Source organism: Passer domesticus, chromosome 2, assembly GCF_036417665.1.
Source record: "Passer domesticus isolate bPasDom1 chromosome 2, bPasDom1.hap1, whole genome shotgun sequence".
Lineage (NCBI taxonomy): Eukaryota > Metazoa > Chordata > Aves > Passeriformes > Passeridae > Passer > Passer domesticus.
The window spans coordinates 4,045,816-4,061,815 of NC_087475.1; the positions used below are offsets into that span (position 1 = coordinate 4,045,816).

General features: G+C 39.6%; 1 protein-coding gene across 1 annotated transcript in view; it reads left to right on the top strand.

The window, feature by feature from the left end:
* The window catches only part of BRWD1 (bromodomain and WD repeat domain containing 1), a 43,802-nt gene that overhangs the window by 11,994 nt on the left and 15,808 nt on the right, over positions 1-16,000 (top strand). Inside the window, exons 15-29 of the mRNA XM_064406139.1 lie at positions 305-439; positions 1,334-1,462; positions 2,615-2,840; positions 3,150-3,335; positions 4,605-4,788; positions 6,534-6,624; positions 7,533-7,673; positions 9,095-9,180; positions 10,078-10,273; positions 11,439-11,555; positions 11,647-11,754; positions 12,090-12,214; positions 12,313-12,395; positions 12,742-12,853; positions 15,873-15,934. Coding sequence (XP_064262209.1) covers positions 305-439; positions 1,334-1,462; positions 2,615-2,840; positions 3,150-3,335; positions 4,605-4,788; positions 6,534-6,624; positions 7,533-7,673; positions 9,095-9,180; positions 10,078-10,273; positions 11,439-11,555; positions 11,647-11,754; positions 12,090-12,214; positions 12,313-12,395; positions 12,742-12,853; positions 15,873-15,934 — 1,981 coding nt within the window. The remainder of the gene's footprint in view (positions 1-304; positions 440-1,333; positions 1,463-2,614; positions 2,841-3,149; positions 3,336-4,604; positions 4,789-6,533; positions 6,625-7,532; positions 7,674-9,094; positions 9,181-10,077; positions 10,274-11,438; positions 11,556-11,646; positions 11,755-12,089; positions 12,215-12,312; positions 12,396-12,741; positions 12,854-15,872; positions 15,935-16,000) is intronic.

Below are 16,000 nucleotides of genomic sequence, written 5' to 3' on the forward strand. Positions count from 1 at the left end.
TGAGGTGTTCTTGGAATTTTTTTAATCAAAATTTGCTGCTTGCCCCATCAATAAAAGAACAAATGAATGTGGAATAAATAAAATTATGTGTAGTAACTCAGCCATTCACCATCCTTTGGCAAAAGCTTCATATTTCTACAGCTCTTGCTTGAATCTAGAAAAATTTTACCTTTGGAATGTTCAAATCTTTGTGGCTGCCTGGGGTTTAATTTTCCAGAGAGCACAGCACAGGCTTTGGGCTCTGTTGTGAATATCCTGCTGATGTGGATTTCCCTTGTTTGAGATGTGCAATTTTCCATTGCAGGGCCATGCAGATGAAGTGTTTGTCTTGGAGACCCATCCCTTTGATTGCAGGATAATGCTGTCTGCAGGCCACGATGGCAACATCTTCATCTGGGACATCACCAAAGGCACCAAAACAAAGCATTATTTTAACATGGTAAGAGCTTCTTGAAACACCATTTGTTCTCAGCACACAGCAGTGTGTTCACTACCAGCTTAAGGAACTGCCACCAACACTCAAATCCTTGCACCTTTAAGGAAAAAATCCCCAACCAAACAGGAAAACCTTAACCAGCAAAATTTATTAATTCATTTTATTTCCTTAGAGCTTTTTACCTTAGAATTTCCTGATTCTTGCAGATTTTTCACTCTTTGTTATTGCAGATCATTGTGCACTTCATCCATATTAATTGTTTTCTTCAGCTGAGGGAAGGTGCCATCTAACAGGCTCTGTTTTAGGCCATTGTTTCAAGACACTTATGGACAGATACTTTTATTTTCCACAGGATTAAAAATTATAATCTTAATATCCATTGGCACAGTGCTCGAGGGCTCCATTTGACAGCTCATTGTTAATACTTTAAATTAGGTTATTTTCTCTGAGATTAAGGTTCTGATCTAATGTTCATATAAATCTTTTGTCCTTTTTCCCTGGTCAGTCAACAGCAAAAAGCTTGTATTTTGTTTTTAAGTTCTTAAATTCTCTGGAGTTGTCTAGAAACTCATTTAACAAAAGCAATCTGTATTAGCTCCATTTTATTTCAAGCAGTGTGCTGACTGCTAAAAAGCCTCAGAAAAAAACATGTTTATTTCTTTGTTTTATTCACTGAACAGTAAGTTTTCATTCCTTCAGTGCATCTTTTAGAATTGGTTCAGGATTTAAATTCTAGGGGAAAAGAAATATACTGAAATAACAAAATTATTTGTGCCTTAATGGAGGTATTTAGAGAAATGCATGATGGCTTTTGATAGAGTAATTAATTTTGGATGCTTATGGTTTGCTCTGAAAAAATGGTCAAATAATCTTGAATTTTTTTTTTCTTCAACCCAGATTGAAGGCCAGGGACATGGAGCTGTTTTTGACTGTAAATTTTCACCAGATGGGCAGCATTTTGCTTGCACAGATTCTCATGGACATCTGCTGATTTATGGCTTTGGCTGTAGCAAGCCTTATGAAAAGGTAAGTTCAGCTTTTTATCAGATCTCTGTATGGAGTTTATAACTAAAATTATATTATTACGTTAATTTAAAAGTTCATGTGTAACAAATAGTTTAGTTAGAGGATCTAAACATAATGGATTCCTTGATGTCTGTAAATTGTCTTGCTTATGTGATCCTGGCACAGCAGAAAAAAACCCAATGTCTTAATATTCCCATGGGAGTAGCTCCTAACAATGTTCCTGGAACACATTTTCATCTTGTGATTGATCTGATTCACCTTCATTGTTCAACCTCAGAAATGCTTCTGTTTCTGATTTCTGCTGGTTTATATTGCAGTTCCTTAGGCCTTTCCTCACACCAGCCCAAATTCACTGTAGGTGATTAAATTAAGCAAAAGTAAATTGTTGATCCAACAATTCATTCTATCCTAAATTTTTGAATTTCTCAGCCTGCTTCCTTTTTGTTTTGATAAATACACATTTCTTCCTTTCTTCACTTCCCCCCCCCCTTTTTTTTTTGGGTTGCATTGCTAGTTCCATGTGTGTCATTTTAAAGAATTATTTTTTCCTTGCTCTGCATTCTCAGCTGAAATTGAAACTTGTTCCCTTCATCTTTGCCATCACTGCTGGAAGCAGACATTCTGTGATCTAATAGTTATGTAACCATTTCTCTTCAGCCTCATGGACTTCCAGTTCTAGAAAAAAAACTTCAGGTGGATATAGATTAAGAATGAAATCATGATTAGGAAAACTTTAATTTGAGCTGGTGTTGAGCTTTAGCCAAAGATTTCCTTGCAAGGAAACTTTGGGGCCACTCACTGACGAGCTGGAATTTGTGATCCTTGTGGGTCCCTTCCCACTCTGAATATTCTGTGATTCTAGTAATTGTAGGGGAAAAATGCAGAATAAGGGATAAATATTTTTAACTGTCAAACAATACATTTACATCAAGTTACCTCAGCTTTTTGTTCTCTGAAAGAATTTTGTTGCCTGCAAACCATGATCAAAAGTTGCAGTACTGCAAAACCCATGCAGGTTAACTGACGTTACACGTAAATCTTCCTTGTCATTGCCCTTTCTTTTACCTTTAAATAGATTTTAGTGCTTGTTCTTTGTTCTTCAGCATGTTCTTTTTTCCAAATTGCTAACATAAAAATATAATTTCCTTTCAGATTCCTGATCAGATGTTCTTCCACACTGACTACCGGCCGCTGATCCGAGACTCCAACAACTACGTGCTGGATGAGCAGACCCAGCAGGCCCCTCACCTCATGCCCCCTCCCTTCTTAGTGGATGTGGATGGAAACCCTCATCCAACAAAATATCAAAGATTGGTGCCAGGAAGAGAGAATTGTGCAGATGAACATCTGATTCCTCAGCTTGGATATGTAGCAACAAGTAAGAGTATCACTAAAGCTCTACATCCAGAAGTAGGTTATTCACTGGTTCCTAAGGGGACATCAGCATTTTTAAAATGCCCTTTTTTCACTTAATCTTTTGTATTTATGTGCACTAAAGATGCTGAAAGGTCCTACAGTGAATACAATTTAAGCAAGCAAAAAAAAAAATCAGTTTTTCAAATGGGTGTTGCAGTTTTCTGTGGGCAGTGATATTCACAAACCATTTGATTGTATATTCCATAAATGTCTTACTTGTAATAAATAATTGGAATAACTTAATTGATTTGATGTGTTTTACACTTGCAAGGTGATGGAGAAGTTGTTGAGCAGGTGATTGGCCAGCAGACAGTTGACCAGGATGAGCCAGGCTTGGAGCCCAGCATTCTGGATGGGATGATCAGACAGCTACAGCTGGAACAGGATCAGAGAACTGGTGCTGATCAGGAATCTGCTCCAAGTGGCCCCCAAAATGGGGAGGGAACACCCAGGAGAGGTTAGAACTGCTGATAAATTCTTCAGTAATTGCTCTGTCTTCATTTTCATTGTACTGTGAAATACTGAAACAGATTTTAACTTCAGTATAGTTTTGGGGACTGAGATTCCTTTAACTTTGTGATATCTGGTTATTTTTATTCACTAAAACACTGCTGCTCCTGTGATTAAATTACAAAGCCTTTCACTTTAAAAGGAAGAGGTCATTCATAACATGCAAAATGTGTGCCAATATAAGTTAATATTTGCATTCCTTACTTTTTGCAAGGTAAGTATTGTGACATTATTCACACTGGTTTCCCCTGTCCCTTCTTTACAGATTTAAACAAGACACTTTCCTAAGCTGTGTCTTTGTAGTTTTAATTATGTAATTATATAGACAAAAAAATACATGTTTTCTTACATAATCATATATTTATTATATGTGCTCAGCTCTAGGAAAAGGGCTTTTTAGAGCCTCACTGGCCTTAGAGCTGTCTGAAATAGTTCAGAAGAACCTTTCTGTCACATCACAATTCCTTTCACTGGGAAGTGTTTGGAAGACCCACTGGAATGTGGCACTCAGTGTTTGGGTCTGGTTGACAAGGTGGTCATGGGTCAAATGCTGGATCTTGGAGGTCTTTTTCAGCCTAAATGACTCTGTGATTCTGATTCTGTGAAAATAGTAATAGAAATAACAATTTTAAAAGTCCTTTGTGTAATCTCTCCATGTTTTCTACAAGACAGATAATCCTCCAGAGCTGATGCCTTGTGAAGGCTGACCTAGAACAAAGTCAGAGTAAAGCAGGGATTTATGAAAAGGCCTCCATGGATCCACCTTGGGCAGCACAAGAGCCCAGCCAGGGCTGCACCCAAGATGAACCCAAATGGTCCCAAAATGAACCCAAGATGAACCCAAATGGCCCCAAAATGCACGAGCGCTGCCGGGGTCTCTCCCTGGGCTCAGCTCTGCTCCATGTGCACATTGCAGTTCAGTGTCCAATCCCAGCTGCAGCCCCTGCAGTCCCATCCTGCTTGTTTTTCTCTCTGCAGCCCACGGGGTTTGTGCTCCTGGGCTGAGATTTGGATCATTTGTCCTTGGTGCCCAGCTGGAGCAGGAATTGTTTTGTCTCCCTGCTCTGTGCACAGAGCTCACCGTCCCTAATATGAAGCCCAGCCCCACACACCAAATAAAAATACATCATTATTCTTTTTTTTTTTTTAGTCTTTTAGCAAGAATCTTCCATTTCCCTGCAGCATGGCAAAAACCATTTTGATTTGTGTGTTTCAGCTTTCAGAAGGCCGAGTTTGGACATCCAGTCCCCTCCCAACATCGGGCTGCGGCGCAGCGGGCAGGTGGAGGGCGTGCGGCAGATGCACCAGAACGCCCCGCGCAGCCAGATGGCCACCGAGAGGGACCTGCAGGCCTGGAGGCGCAGGGTGGTGGTGCCAGAGATCCCCCCCAGCTTGCTCAGGTCTGTCTGCAGCCTGGATGGGCTGGAGGGGCTGCCTAGAGCAGGGGCTGGGCAGAGTGCAGGAGCCCGGCAGTGCAAGAGGCTACGTCCATGATGAACGATGGTTGCTAGTTTTTGGGCAGATAAAAGTTTGTTCTGTTTGCATATCAGAGGTTCATTGTCCAATCACAGCTTCAGGTGATGAAGTCATATCCCCCTAGTTTGCTTCTCTCCCCAGTTCACTTTTGTTTATACTTTTGTTCAATCCCCAACTGCTCTTGGGTGGTGCAAGAGCCTGGCAGAGGCTATGTCCACTATAGATGATGGTCAGAAGTTTTTTGGGCAGATACAACTTTGGTCTCTTTGCATATCAGAGCTTAATTGTCCAACCACAGCTTCAAGTAATGAAGTCATATCCCCCTAGTTTGCTTCTCCCCCCAGTTCAATTTTGTTCAACCCCCAGCTGCTCTTGGGCAGTGCAAGAGCCTGGCAGTGGCTACATCCATGATGAACGATGGTCGAGAGTTTTTGGGCAGATAAAAGTTTGTTCTATCTGCATATCAGAGGTTAATTGTCTAATTACAGCTTCAGGTAATGAAGTCATATGCCCCTAGTTTGCTTCTCCCCCAGTTCACTTTTGTTTCTACATTTGTTCAACCCCCAACTGCTCTTGGGCAGTGCAAGAGCCTGGCAGAGGCTATGTCCACTATAGATGATGGTCAGAAGTTTTTTGGGCAGATAAAAGTTTGTTCTATTTGCATATCAGAGGTTAATTGTCTAATTACAGCTTCAGGTAATGAAGGTTATATCCCCCTAGTTTGCTTCTCCCCCCAGTTCAATTTTGTTTCTACTTTTCAGGACCTGAGGCAGCTGTTGTGACCTTGGTTTCCAGGCCCAGAAGGATTGTTTAGTCTGTCCAAAATGTGAAGAGAACTAACTAGCATTCTGTGTAGAGTTCAGAGCTATGCACTAATGCAGTACAGAATCTGAAAAATACAAAAGCTACAACTTAAGGCATCACAGGCAGCACTAGGGACAGCACAGCAGCTTGGTTTGTCTAAATTGAGTGCTGTTACACCAAAGATAGAATGGATGCTGTTGGAATAGTTCAGTGTTGTGGGCAGATGTGCTAAAAACTCATATCATTGCAAGGTCCATTCAATGAGAAGGGAGGCAAGTTGTCCAGTTGAATGATTCTCCCCTATTTCAATATTTTCAGTCATCTCCAGGCCAGCTAGGTCCCCTAGATTCTTGCCTTCTCCAAAATAAAAGATACAGGTTGAATTTATTTCCATGGAAGAGTTGGGTGAGATTGTGCTCTCTGTGAGACGCTTAGAGGTGATGAGTTATAAACCCTTGAAATGTTAAACCAGTTGCTTTCAAAAGTACTATCAGTATTGATCTGTGAAAAGGAGAATTAGTAGCTAAACATCTTTGTTTAAAGCCACAACTATAGGTGCTACCACATCTCTGAGGCTTTTAAGAAGCATTCCCAGTGTTGGGAGGTAGAGTCATTGCAAATGGAAAAATATGAATTAAAAATTAGGTTAAAAATGTAGATTATATTTTGATGTTTGGAAGGAAGACTTTCTTAGCATCCATATTTTTTACTCTTACCTGGAAATGATAAGATGGTTTAGAGTTAATTGAGCAACAATAACATCTGAAATTAAAAATGGAATGGAATTGGGTCTGAGAGAGATTCCTTAAAGAGACCAGCATTGTCAAAACAGGTGTAGAATTAGATTTTCATGGCTTTCTTGTAGGAAACAGGAAGAGTATCGGATTGCAAAAGGAGAAGAAGAGAGAGATCTTTATGCAACAGAAAATAAAAAGTCATTTGAGTCACTGGAAAAGGTACGTGGCAGCTTCTGGAAAAGTGAGCACTCTGTGCCCAAGGACAAGTGGTGGTGCAGAAAATGAAAGCAGAGGACCTGATGATTCAGCTCCCAGTTATTGCAGGGCAAGGCTTGATTTATTTTTATGGATACCTGGAATTCTTTTTGCTCTCAGCCTTGCCTGCTTCTATGTGAGGTATTTGGGGGTATTTTTTAAAGGCAGGATGGCTTTCAGGCCCTGCTGGCTTGACTGCAGTTGCACAGTTATTGCAAGTCCTGCTAAAGCACTGAGAGCATTCAAGGTCCTGTACTTGAGGAATCACAGGTTGTATTGCTGTTCCTTGTGATTTTACTTCAGAGAACAATGCTTTGTGTGTGGGGAAACTTCTTCACACTTCTCTCCTTTCAAGTGCTTTTTTCATCACCTGTTTTGTGGGAGAGACTGGCAAGAAGGAAACATTGCTTATTGTGCTGGTTTTATAAGCTTGTTGCCTGATTTGCTGTGTCATAGAATACAAAACAATTTGATACAAGAATTCTACTGCACAATCCCCTGGGGGTTGAAACAAGGTGATCTTTAAGGTCCCTTCCAACCCAAGCTATTCTCTGCTTTTATAATTGCACATTGTAGGCAGATATATCTTGATTCTGTAAATACATTTATCAAGTGATGTGAATGAAGGTGTCACAGTAGTTTTTAAAGAAAAAAACAATTTCTTAGAACAGCTAATAAATCTTAAATTTGTAACAGCAAATTTTAAACTTTTGGGTTATGTGAAAATTATTTCTTGTGAAAGGGAGTTTCAACTTCATATGCTGCTTCAATTTTTGCATTCAGCAGTGCTTTTAGCCACCCTTTTCCCCTCAAAAATTTGTCAGATAAATATTTTTAATGAACTGCTGTTCTTTCCCTTCTTTATAAATTAGAGTGACTCTGAGTCTTCATTAATCCAATCCAAGCGTCGACTGCACAGACGGAAATATTCCAACTACAGAACAAGAAATAACATTGAGCAGCTGGAATCTTCTGAGGAGGAGAGGGACAACTGCTTTGGCTTGATAGAGCAGGTGAGTTCTCTTCTGAGTTGGGATTTTGGACTTGAGTAGCTCAGTAAATGAAATTTCACGTAGATGTGCCTTTTCTCTGTTAAACAACCAAACAAAAAACACCCACCTCTTCTTTTTCCAGGGAAAGTGTTTCTTTAAGCATCATCATTGTTAGCACTTCTCAAACCTGTTGTGTTTCTTTAATAAAGACAATATTTCCTGTCAGTTTATATCTGGCTCAGCTGGTTTTGCTGAGAATATTCTAAACCAAATCCACAGCCCATGTCAAAAATCTGGTGGGCAGTTGGTTGGCTTCAGGTGGCATTTGGAGTTCAGATATGGTTTAATGTTTTTCTATGGAAATGTTGAAGGTTCTTGCTAATGTTCTTCCACAGGGTCTGTTCCTCTGGCCAGGGATGACACAGGACTTTGTGGGTAGCAGGAGCTTTTTGTTTGTGTCTGATGTGTTATCAGACTGTAAATGGGTGACAGGACTGCCCTTGTCTTGCCTTGCCCACAAGGAAAGTTTTAAACTGGGAAAAGGAGAAGTGGAAGGAACAGAGAAGCTCAGACTTGTTGGAGCAGTCACTTTGTTAAGGAAGAGCAGTGAACAAAAGGGAGCATGGTCAGGAGATTAGGAAATCTTGCAAGATGAGGAATGGTATTCCTTGGAAATAGACTCTGCTTGCCTCTTAATAAAGAATTTCAGTGTGGCTAAAAACAGTAGATCACTTAAATTGAATGTAAACTTCAGTGAGTGTTGCACTTTGACGCTGTAGTGTATCATCTGCACAGTATGAGCAGGTTTTAGTGGCAGGACTCTCAGCTTTGTTACTCTAAAAATGACAATCAGCTGGTCTAATTCAAACACTTGAAGCTACAATTGAGGTCTCAGAGGGTTTTCTGGTTTTTTGGGTTTTTTTTGCTTGACAAAAGAAAACTTGACTCATGAGTCATGCGTTGTACTGACTCAGTTATGAAAAACACATTTAAAACAGTATATTAATGCAAATAGTTGATGAGCAACACCCAGGAAATTAGTAAAGTCATAATGTATTTTGGTGTATCTGTGCTGTTTAGTGTTGCATTGAAATACATGCATGAGTACTCTATAATTAGTACTTGGTCAATCATTTGATACTAAAAGGAGGGGGGAAACCCTCAACTTGCATAACTAATGAAAAAGTCAAATCAGTGACAGAACATCCCCTTGTTGTCTGTGGGGAGAAGATGTGATTGTTTTTCTTGATCTGTTCCTTTTGTAATGTACATTCTTCCCTGTCAGATTTTACTGTGCATTTTACGTGGCCTGATTACTTTTATTTCCATTTTAGCAACTTTTTACCAAACTTCTTTAAATTTGATAATATGGACAACATGTTTTTTTAAGTTTCAGACCCTTAAATCATGGGTTTGGCTTGAGTTTGTATTTTTAAATTTAGGAAGCTGAAGAAAGTGAGGGTTCTGGTTCATCTGATGAAGAGGAAGAGTGGAGAAGTGACAAGAAAAGCAACAGTAATAGTTCTAGGTAAAGTGAAGAAACATATCCCATAATGAGTTTTACTTGAATTTTGACAAATTAAGAGTTGTGTGAAAGCTCTGTTGTGCTTCAGATGTGATCATATAATAATAATAATAACAATAATATAAGGTAGAATTCATATACTTTACTGACACATTACACATTACATTGTTACTTACTGTTCCATTTCATCAAAACATTTCTTTTTTTTTAATGTAACTCTACGTCCCTCTGCTTTTTTTGCTGTATGGCACAGAGAGATAGGAGTCTGGAATATTTCTATAGTGTGTTTTGGTCTGGTTTTGGAGGGATGAAAGATTTAATTTTGGAAATTTTTTTCCTAATTTTGTTTGGGGAGTTTTTTTTTCCTTGCTCCTAAAAAAATTTTGAAAGATCTGATTTTTAGAAGTTTCTAATTTTATGTAGAACTGTTATAGAGAAGTTTTTAATCACTTCCTTGTGGCTATTTTAGATACTCTTTTAGAATTCTGTAGTACTAGAAATAAAAAATATTCAGAGAGAATGATGCTACTACGAGATCCACTCAGAGTGGATGTGTAGCTGAGATTTGGATAAGTGTAAAAGATTTAAGCAGCGTTTGGTTTGTGTGTTCCTTAGGGTGAGCTCCTAATTAGTCCATAATTCAACTGCACATATTTCTTGAATAAAATCACTGATTTTTAGAATTCACCAGACTTTAGTTGTTTAAAGAAATGTGCTTTGAATTACTGGATTCTCCCAAAAATTGATCTTAAGCTTTGAGTGCAGTAACGGTTACAAGAAGGCAAAGTGATTTTTGAAGTTGCTTTCAACAACACTTGCTGCCTGGTATTTTCCTGAGGGAGCTGAGTGTTCTGAGGCACTGAGAGCTGAGTGTTTGTGTCTCCCTGCCTGTGTGGACAGTGACTCCTCGAGCAGATATTCCGACTGGATCGCGGACGCCGGGATCAACCTGCAGCCGCCGGTGCGCACCTCGCGCAGGAAGGCGCTGCGCTACTGCAGCACCTCCCAGGACGACGTGTCAGCTGAGAAATCCTCCCCTCCCAAGAGGAGGAGGAGGAAGAGGAGGAAAAAACCCAAACCAAAAAAGCAGGAGGAGGTACGATTTTCAGATTTTTTCTACAGAGTGTTCAATTAATTTCTCTCTTAGGGTCTTCGTTAGAAGCTGATAAAATAATTGTTACTGCCATCAAGCAAGGATCCTTCTGTCAGCACACACAGGGAACATGGAATTGGTTTGAGACCATTCCCAGCATGAGGGATCTGCTGATTTGTAGGGAAGAATCTGCATTCCAAGGGAAGGTGCTTTCATTTTCCCAATGAAAAGGGCTCTCAAGGTTGATGATGTTAAAGGAGAAATGTGTTTAATAAATATCAGTACAGAGTATCAGCCTTTTCCCAAGGGATAGAGCAAGGGGGGAGGCTTTAAACTGAAGGAGGGCAGGGTTGGATTAGATTAGGGAGGAATTCTTGAGGGTGGTGTGGCATTGGGACACGTTGTCCACATGTTGCCCTGTCCCTGGAAATGTCCAAGGGCAGCTTGAACAGGGCTTGGAGGAGCCTGGGGTAGTAGAAGGACTCCATGCTTGTGGCAGGGCAAGGAACAAGATGATCTTCGAGGTGTCTTCCAACCCAAACCATTCTGTGACTCTGTAACTTATTTAAACTGTCTGGTTTTTTACCTGTTCTAATGCATAGGGGATGCAGTCACTGCATTGCTGGTAGCAATGTTTATACTTAGATTGAATATTTAATTTTTTTATAAGTGACAATAATTACAGTATTTTAAGCTACTGATTTTTTTTTAATTAATTAACTACCTTAAGTTACAATAACTACTGTTAGTTGTTTTCTCTCATAAAGGAACAAACAAATTCTTTTTTTTAAGCCTGGGATAGTTTTGATACATTTGGTCTGTTTTTCTCTCTATCTTTTCACTTCCTTCTAAGCAGAATCAAACAGTTTCTTGCAGCTTGAATAATTTTTAATTTTTAATAAGTCAGTTTTTAATTGACTGTCATATAAATTATAAAACTTTCTGCAAAGGCCTGCATAATAATGACTTGCTCACTCAAATCTCCAAATAGGAAAGGAATGTTTAGTGTTGGAATTACAAATACAGTTACATCTCAAGCAAAGCCTTGAGGATTTCTGTTGACTCTGTTTGGAAATGCTGTAGATTAGTCCTTTATAAGTTCAGCTGTTGTCTGCCTAATCAAAATGGAATGATTTGTTTAGAATTCATTATGTCTGATTTTGTTAAGGCTGGTGCTGCAGCACAACCACTGAACATGGAGCTGTCCTATGACTGGCACCCTCCAGTTTGGATCACAGACACGGCTCTCCGAAGGTCCCCGTTTGTCCCTCAGATGGGGGACGAGGTAGGATTAAAATCTTCCAGTGTTTGTGATTATTGTAATTGCTAAATACAGGAAAATATTCACTCTTTGGGCTGGTTGGGGTGTTTTTTAGGTGATATATTTCCGGCAAGGGCACGAAGCTTACATTGAAGCAGTGAGAAGAAATAACATTTATGAGCTGAATCCACACAAGGAGCCTTGGAGAAAAGTGGTGCTTAGGGTAGGTCTGCACTGGGGGTTCTGTGGGTTTCTGACAGAGCCTGTGACTGAAGTGTTTTATTGTTCTGTTTGCAAAACATGCATTTGTGAGGTTACTAATGTTTCCTTATAGGGAAAGTGTGTGCAATTATCAGATTGTCTTCAGAATTTTCTGTGGGAAGCCAAATGAAAGATGTGTGTTAAAATCCTTAGGCTGACAGACTGCCTTCCATGGAAATCTCAAATCTCATTTCAGTATTTTGCATGTGGGTACAGGTGGTTAATTCATGTTAAACTAACAGTTCTGTGCATGATCCCTAAGACAAAACCTGCTGAAGCTGTTTGTTGTTACTGTAGGATCAGGAATTGGTGAAAATTGTTGGAATTAGATACGAGGTTGGTCCTCCCACGTTGTGTTGCCTCAAGCTTGCCTTTATTGATCACGCCACTGGGAAACACACAGACAAATCATTTTCCATCAGGTATGTGCAGTTTTAGTTTCCTGAAAAGTGTCTAAGAATATGTTTCTCTTTTTCCTAAAGCCCTGAGGCACACATGATTGATGATTTTTTTTATTCAGATACCACGACATGCCAGATGTTATTGACTTCCTTATCTTACGTCAGTTCTACGACGAAGCCCGGCAGAGGAACTGGCAGGCCTGTAAGTGTTTGCTGAGTGTTGGACTGAACAGTTTAGAAATCACAAATGTGTCCTTAGCTAATTGCTGCATGTGCTGTTTGTAGGGTCACAGGGTTCTCTGGTAGGCAAGAGTCAGAAATTTGAACCTTGGACTGTAATAGATGTAAATCCAGGTGCCAAAACACATACCCAGACTGTTCTGTTCCCTTTTTTATTTTAAAGCTAAATAACAGACTTACATGTCAGTGAGTCTAGGACTTAATTATGGAGAGGAATCAAGCAGTACATTTAACAGAAGTTTTCTGATTGCCTGAGGCAGCCACAGAGTTAAATCCTTCTCTCAGCAGAATGTCTGTGTTTGCTGCAGCCGACAGGTTCCGTTCCATTATTGACGATGCCTGGTGGTTTGGGACAGTGCTGGGTCAGGAACCTTATCAACCTCAGTATCCAGACAGTCACTTCCAGTGTTACAGTGTCAAGTGAGTACACAAAGATTTGATTTCCAATGTTATTAGAGTGCCTTTGCTCTCACACAACTGCCTCATTGCTATGAGGATGTGTAAATTGTTCACTTCAATTATTTTACTCCTGGTACTGTCACTTCTTAATGGTTTTAAGTTGCTGCTGTAGCACAGTGTGGATATGTAATAGCTTGTGGCAACTTGTTAATGGGTAGTAATATGGTAAAAGCAGTTGTTGACCTCTTCACATTTCCTGTACTGAGTAATTCTGGGTCCCTTCCATAAAGCAAGCAATGCAGTTTTCTGAGAACATTAATTATTGGTCTGCACTGACAGTTGGTTTGGGGATGCTGAATCTCCTCTGTGCCTGCTGACATCAAGGTCCTTATGCCTCAAGTCCTCACACTTTGTCTTTCACATTGTGCATCCTTCTTCATATCTGTACTTTGAATGGTAAACAAAGATATCTCTGGACTTCAGTGTTCAGACTCAGGATATTGACCTTGTCCTGCCCTGTCCTGTCTGAAATAGAACCACTGAATAGTTTGGGTTGGAAGGGACCTTAAAAGATAGTCTTGTTCCACCCCCTTGCCATGGGCAGGGACACCTTCTGCTATCCCAAAGCTCCAAACACCCTGGCCTTGGACACTTCCAGGGATGAAGTAGCCACAACTTCTTTGGGCTGCTTGTGTCAGGCCCTCACCACCCTCAGAGTCAAGAATTCCTTTGTAGTATCTAATCTAACCCTTACCTCCTACAGTTTAAGGCCATTCTCCCTTGTCCTTCACTCCATTGTGAAGATCCCCCTCCAGCCTTCTCATCACTTCCTTCAGGCACTGGAAAGATAATTCTGGGATTTTGATTGGTTTCGTTTATCCCAGCAAGGGAGGACTGTAAGGAGGATAAACAGTGAATATTCAATATTCCTGTTTCCATCATGCCCAGAGATAATTCTCATGTCTTGTACAGTACATTTAATAGTCTCAGTTTCATTGTTGGAGGACTTCTTAATTGCTTTTTCACTCAAAGGCTTTTGAACCTGATGCTCACCATAAAGAAGGGAAATTTTATAGCTAATAGACAATCCACTGACACTGCCAAGGCTGCGTTACATGTTTTGGTTCCTTGTCTCATCTGCTTGTCTTCTCTCTCAATGATTTTCCTTGGTGGAAGGTTGAAGTAGCTCCCACACTGAAATTTTTGCCTGTTTCCTTCCCTTCCACATTCCATCCCTTCCATGTGTTTTGTTGTGTACCACAGATGTTCCTTAGGAGCACGGTCAGGTGGGCTTTGGATTTTTCTTGGCCAGTTCCAAATCAAGTTTCCAGTTATGAACAAAAGCCTGGTGCCAATTTCCTGAGCTCATTTCTCCTGTAAGACCTAAGGGATATTTCAATATTTTAATGCATCAGCCTTTAACAGAAAAGTCTAGAGCTGCTTTGAAGGAAGGAATGCTGTGTTCCTTAAGATCCTGTTCCAAAAGGATTTATTCTTCCTGGCCTCACAAACAGCTCTTCTAGAGCAGAATCCTAAGACAGGTGTATGAAAATATCTGGAGTGTTTGGCAGCTGTATTTAGGTTTTGTGGCTTGCTCTTTTTGTCACACTCATTTCAGTTTATTGCTGTTACTATTGTATGGAAAATAAATGAATTTAAGATAATTTTCAATTTTTTTTGTTATTTTATTGGCAAGACAATAATAGGTGTTTGTGTAGGAGCAGCTTGATTTATTATGAAGTTGCATAAGTGGATAAGTGAACTTAAGCAGAACTAAGTGGGGCTTAAGCTGCACTAAATTCTTGATAAAGTCTTACATGCAAAATGCTGAATTAATATATTCATTTGTGAATATCAACAGCTTGTGAAGTATTGTACAATAACTGGGGAGGAGAACTGAACAGATCAACCTTTAGGATTCTTAGTTCATAAAAATCAGACAGGCTGAATGATCCAAGTTTTCCAAGGCATTGGGAAATCCAAAACAATGGAGAGCTGCTCTTGCCTGAGCAGGGCAAAATACTCTGAGCATGATCATTTCAATTTCCAGTTAATTTGAAATAAATACACAGGAGGCATTAGACCAAATATCTGAGTTTATTAATGCATGAGAAGTAGACCTGGGAATTTGGAGAATTCTGATAGGAAACTGCTGGCAAGGCTCTGCAGGGAAATTGGTGAACTGCAGTCTGATCTGTTGGTTTCTGGTATGTGTTTGTAATAAAAAATAAAAATGGGAAAGTAAGGATTAACCCAGCTGCAGGAAAGATCCAGCACTCCATCTGTACTGCTGCCTGCCTGCATCAGTGAGGTGTGAAGCTGATCCAGTCAGACATTTCTTACCTTGCAAATAGCAAAATTCATTGGTGTTTTATGTTTTAAAAACAAGTAAAAATCTGCCCAAATGTGGTAGGATTTGGAGAGGTCTCAGAATGATGTTCACACCTCATAGTTCAGTATCAGAGTGAATATCCAGATCTTTCAAGAGCACTTGTGTTGCTTTTGCTTTGTCTGGGACCTTAATTAACTTCAGTTTCTTCATATTTTATTTATTCTTTTCTTTGTCTTAATGCCCTCTGCCTCATGAATTGAAGTGCTAATGTATGAAATGTCTCACTTCCTGCTCTTCCTTAATCCATGGACTTGCACAACTCCTGTTGTGATCAGCAAAAAAAATCTCCTGTGTTTTTTCTCAGATCTTCCCCTTGATGTTATCTCCCTTTTCTAAATGTGCAGCTTATTTTTCTTCATCTTCTTGATACAGGCTTTGTAAAATTGATTTATGTATTGAGTAAGTTGCATACAACCAAAATGAGGAGCACAGTTTTAATCTGAAATTGATCAGGAAGAATGTTTCCTTTTTGCTGGTTGCAAACCAATGCCTTTGTTTCTGTACATGTTTATACAGTGTATTTTGTCAATACCTACAAATAGCTGTAATTGAAGTGTGCTTATAGCTAAGATTTAAATATGCTTGGAGTCAAGAGAACTTCAAATTATTATTGTTTTGTTGTTTTTTTTTTTTTATTTGGTGAATCAGATGGGACAATGGTGAAATTGAAAAGCTGAGCCCATGGGACATGGAACCAGTCCCTGATAATGGTAGGTACAAACCCTTTAATAAAACAGCTTAATGTACTTCCCCCTCTTTCCAGTTCCTTTGTTTCA